Source organism: Physcomitrium patens, chromosome 20 (genome assembly GCF_059467195.1).
Source record: "Physcomitrium patens ecotype Gransden chromosome 20, ASM5946719v1, whole genome shotgun sequence".
NCBI classification, from domain to species: domain Eukaryota; kingdom Viridiplantae; phylum Streptophyta; class Bryopsida; order Funariales; family Funariaceae; genus Physcomitrium; species Physcomitrium patens.
In genome coordinates, this window is record NC_143429.1 from 5,975,859 (window position 1) to 5,980,536 (window position 4,678).

At 50.6% G+C, this 4,678-nt stretch overlaps 1 protein-coding gene across 3 annotated transcripts; it reads left to right on the forward strand.

Annotated features, from left to right (window-relative positions):
* Positions 1 to 250: 250 nt before the first annotated feature.
* LOC112273330 (SKP1-like protein 1A) lies at positions 251 to 2,501 on the forward strand. 3 transcript variants are annotated; one of them, XM_073529471.2, is made up of 3 exons: positions 251 to 440; positions 1,538 to 1,866; positions 2,040 to 2,501. In XM_073529471.2, the coding sequence occupies exons 2-3, from the start codon at positions 1,564 to 1,566 to the stop codon at positions 2,211 to 2,213; spliced, it is 477 nt and encodes a 158-aa protein (XP_073385572.1). In that variant the 5' UTR covers positions 251 to 440; positions 1,538 to 1,563; the 3' UTR covers positions 2,214 to 2,501. The 3 variants fall into 3 exon arrangements, with proteins under 3 accessions (XP_073385572.1, XP_024357738.1, XP_024357739.1); XM_024501970.3 differs by having other exon boundaries at positions 251 to 364; XM_024501971.3 differs by lacking the exon at positions 251 to 440 and adding an exon at positions 474 to 792.
* Positions 2,502 to 4,678: the final 2,177 nt, after the last annotated feature.

Consider the following 4,678-nt stretch of genomic DNA (forward strand, 5'->3'; position numbering starts at 1 on the left):
AACAATTGTTTTATTTGTTTATTCATCTGGTCCGTTCGTTCGTCCCACAGCTGCACCCTCGTTCCCTAGAAGCTCCCCGAATGTTCTCGCCGCCGTTCCCAATCCACAAGGTCGCGACTCCTCTCTTCTGACCGGCGCTTCGATCCTCGCGCACTCCCTTCGTTCTGGAATTTGCGATTCCCATCCTTCCGATTTTGCTGCTTCTCTTCATTTTAGCTCTCGTTTCATCATCGTCACTGTGCGCTTTTTGGCAGTTTGGCTCTCCCGCTTCGTTAGCCGGAGAAGGGAATTGCGAAGCTGATTGACGTCGCTGCATCGCATCCAGGGCCGTTCTGCTGTGCGGTATCCTCAATCACGCCCGCAGGTGAGTGTATGTATCAGTGCAGGTTGTGTGGCGGGTCCCGTTGCCTGGTGATTTCTCCGCGACGAATTTGGTGTTGGTAATGGTCCGTCTGGTGCAGTTTGTTTGTTCGTTCGTGTATGTGGTTATTGATGCTGCGGGAATGGAAGTAGAGGACGAGGAGGATCGAGCGCCCAGGGCTTTAGGTTGGGCCGCGGAGGTGGATTGTTAGGGTCGCGGGTGATCTTCGCGGGTTCAATTTGGGAACCCGTTTGGAGAATTGATACTTGGGGTGCGATTTGTGTGCGCTTTGGGGGGCCGTCGAAGGGCAGCGGATTGCGGTCCGTGGTCCGAAGGATTGACGAGAAGCGATGTGAATCTGGGCGCGGCATCGATCGGGTGTTTGTGTGTTGCGGTTGGGCGTGGGTGTCGCAGAACACGCAGCAGATTGGGTGGGTTGGTGTCGTCAGAATTTGACGCAAGCGTGGGGTGGAAAGGGTCTGGTTGCGTTAGCGTTTAGCGTGGGCACAACGGTGGGTTGGATGAGGTACGAGTGAGCGCCCGAGTTAAGAGTGTTCTTGAAGGAACGCTGAGCACCGGGCATGTCGTGGGAAGCGGCCAGGGGTGGTGCGCAATCCCGTTTGAGCTACGATGAGTGTTGGGGGGGGGGGAGAGCACGAGTGGGCGCATAGGTTGTCGTTGAGTTTGGTGGCAAAGTTGTAGCAGCGCAGCTTTGTCAGGGCGTGACGCTGGGAGACTCCGTGGTCGGCAGCATTTTAGGATTGCAGCGGCGTTTAGGGTATGTGGGCGCTGGTGGGTCGGGCAGGGGGTTCCGAGCCGCGGAGCCCTGTTGCGCAGCATGGCGTCGATTTGCATGGAGCAAAGGGTGGGCGAGCGGAGTACGCCGCAGAGGGGTTGGCCGTTGTGGTCGGTCCAGGGTTGGTCTCTCGCCCACGGCGGTGTCGATGTGGAGCCCACGCCTACATTGTGCGGCGTGAGTGCGTCCCGGTCGAGGCTTGGTGGTTGTCGACGTCGGAGAGGGCGATCGCAAGTGTCGGTGGTTCCGACGATTTGGTGGTGGGGTCACGAGTATGTTTGGTCACATTGGCATGGGGAAGCACGGTGGTGGCGGAACCGGAGGTGGTAGGCGGACAAGGAATTCTGAACGCGGTTGATATGTTGGGTGGGTGTGTGCAGGGATCCGGTGACCGTTGTTGGTGGCCATGGCGGAGCAGCGCGTGAAATTGAGGAGCTCGGATGACGAGATGTTCGAGGTGGACGAGGCGGTGGCGTTCGAGTCACAGGCGGTGAAGAACATGATCGAGGACACGGGCAAGGACGCCGTGATCCCGCTGCCCAACGTGTCGAGCAAGATCCTGGCGAAGGTGATCGAATACTGCAAGTACCACGTGGATAATCAGAAGGGGGCGACGGATGACAAGCCCGCCGCTTCGGAGGACGACATCAAGGCGTGGGACGCGGACTTTGTGAAGGTGGACCAAGCTACGCTGTTCGACCTGATCCTGGTAAGTGATGTGCATGCGACCCTGTTTGTTGCGTGCAGGGCGGGGGATGGGGTGCATCCCAGCGGGGGCGGAAGCGCGATGATGGCGCGTGCAACGTTTGTGGGGCGAGAGAGGAGGGGGTGACTTGGGGTGAGGAGTTGTGCTGACGTCGGGGTGGTGAATGATGGGAACAGGCAGCGAACTACTTGAACATCAAGAACCTGCTGGACTTGACGTGCCAGACGGTGGCGGACATGATAAAGGGGAAGACGCCGGAGGAGATCAGGAAAACGTTCAACATCAAGAACGACTTCACTCCGGAGGAGGAAGAGGAAGTGAGGAGGGAGAATCAGTGGGCGTTCGAGTAGAGTGTGCCGTGATAAGGCGGATAGTAGTAGCAGGCGGGTTGCAAAGCACGATCTGGGCCTGACAGTGACAGTTGAGCAAGCGCAGTCCAGAATGCTGGGCTGGGCGTTTGTGCACACACGAGGGACCATGAACTGATGGGACTAGAGGAAGTGTTGTATGAATGAGGGAGGCTAGAAGAAACTGTTTGATATTGCCTATCTTCCAGCATTACCGGCAGAGTGGTGCGGACATTATGGTATGTTAAGATGTTTTGGCGATGAAGAGTTGAGTCATCGTGAGTAAGCAAAGAGTGCGCATCCAAGTGTGTCGGGGTGGCCTACGGGCTGGGATGCATGAATGCATAGTACCCATTTCTTTCGAGGATGGTAGTCATGGATGGCCGTGGCGTGTGGTTGTGGGTGCAGTTGCAAGCTGTGTTTTTGCGGTGAAAAGGGGAGTGGAGTAGTTGAGGTGATGGGTGAGCTGGTGGGTTGAATGCGCTTTGTGAACGTGGGATGGAAGGGTACGATTTACTGTGGGTGGGTGCGTGGGAGGAGGGTTTGTGTTGTGTGGTTGTGTGTGTTTGTGTGTGTGTGTCGTGGACCGGCACCGGTTTTGGTGTGAGTGGTATAGTGTGGAGCGTGTGTGGTCGAGATGTGCAGAGAGTAGATGAAAGGACGTGCGAGGATGTTGGAGCAATGCCCCGACGAGCGTGGATCGCATAGCGGAATGGTGGATATCGTTGGGTGAGTAGGTCGGTGTATGTGAAAGGGAGCGGGTCTTGGTGCACGGGAGTGCGCGTTGGGTGTGGGAAGGCGCGATGGGATGGGCTCGAGGTGGGAGGTCGGAGGGGTCCTCCTGTGGCAGGGAGGCAAGGAGGCGTGAGCATGGGTGGGGTGTGTTGGGCGTGGTCAGGAGTGGGAATCTTAGTGGAGTGCATCGTGTGGGCGATGGCCGGGGCAAGTGAGTGGGGGTTGCGGTGAGTACGAAGTGAGGATGCGTTCGGGTTTGCGAGGCGGTGATGCTGAGTTAGCAGGGGACAGCATTTGAGTTATTTGGTGCGGGTGAGGTCGGGGTGGCAGAAAGCACGAATGTTGGTAGCGTAGAAGTTGGATGGAAGTACATGGTGGGTAGGGGTGTATCAGAGTGTGCTATGGAATGCTGTTTTGAGTGACATGGGGATGTTATTGGATGCTTTGATTGGCAACGTGCTATCGGGTGCTGCGATTGAGCAGATTACGGTAGTTTTGGAGATAGTTTGAATGATGCAATCAGAGTTCAGGGATGCGACATTCACGGTGTCGTGTCGTGTCGTCTTGTTTCTTTTTTTCGTCTGACTAGTGCCGAATTTGCGTGTTTCTGCAGTAAATATCTGGTTGCACAAAAATTGTAGGAGAAGTTTTTACAAACACATGGTGGATGCAGAAGCATCTGTAGGCACTTGTAGAATCAATTTGTAAGTACAAAGTGGTTGGAATGTTTCACCAATAGGAAACAGCGTCACAGCATGTGTTTGTTTGTTCTTGCTTTTTGTTATCTGTTTTTATGTAGTCGTGTTATTGAGGTGTTTGCGTGGAAACAAAGTTTTTTGCTCAAATATGTGGATTAAGTTGGGAATGCTAGAGAAGTGAAATCTTGAATGAATTCGATGTAATGGCCATATTTTGGTGTGTATGAGTTGAATCCACTTCCATCCTTTGGAAGAAGTGAGAAGCGTTTTGATGGAAGTATTCCAAGTATTTAGTTATGTTTGATATCTGACAAATTTGAAGTTTTGTTTTAAATGCATCACATCATAATTCTTTTTTATTGTTTTCAAGAAAAACTCGAAGTATTATTAACTGGGTTTTGTTATTGTTTCCGTGGGGTGTGGACGCGAATCAGAAACGGAAATTCTGAGTAACTTCCATCATCATTCGAAATGTTTTTTTGTTTGTTTACAACAGTATTGGTGTCATTCGCTGGCTTCGTGTGACATAGTTTCTTGTAAATCTTGCTATCCCTACAATTACTAGGGTTGCAAGTTTTAGACCAACTCCAAGATGCTTCTTTTTGAGTTGAACATTAGGTTAGGGCTTGCAAGACGACATGGCAAAATAGGGTGGGAATGATAAAAATTCTGAGTGGAAATAACAATAATCTGTTAATATCATCCTTCATCCAAAATATACACTGTAGAAATGCATGTATGTCTTTTATTTTTGTATAAGAAACATAACTTACAAGTGATTTTTGAAAATGAATATGTACGAAATATGTGGTATTTGGTATTGAATAAGATATAAAGAATTTTCTTTTGTTAGCTTATGTAACTGCATCATACAATGTCATTAAGTATTTCAAACCAATTGTGTAAATTATTTAGAACTTATAAATTCTATAATGTCTAATATCAAATATATTTTTATACTTGACTAGCAATCTTAAGTCATTTGATTATAATATTTATTTATATGGATTATAATTACAAACAATACTACTCAAA

Coding starts and splice junctions, on each gene's coding strand:
- LOC112273330 (XM_073529471.2), top strand. CDS start 1,564: ATGGCGGAGCAGCGCGTGAAATTGAGGAGCTCGGATGACGAGATGTTC. Junction 1,867..2,039: donor CGCTGTTCGACCTGATCCTG/GTAAGTGATGTG, acceptor TGATGGGAACAG/GCAGCGAACTACTTGAACAT.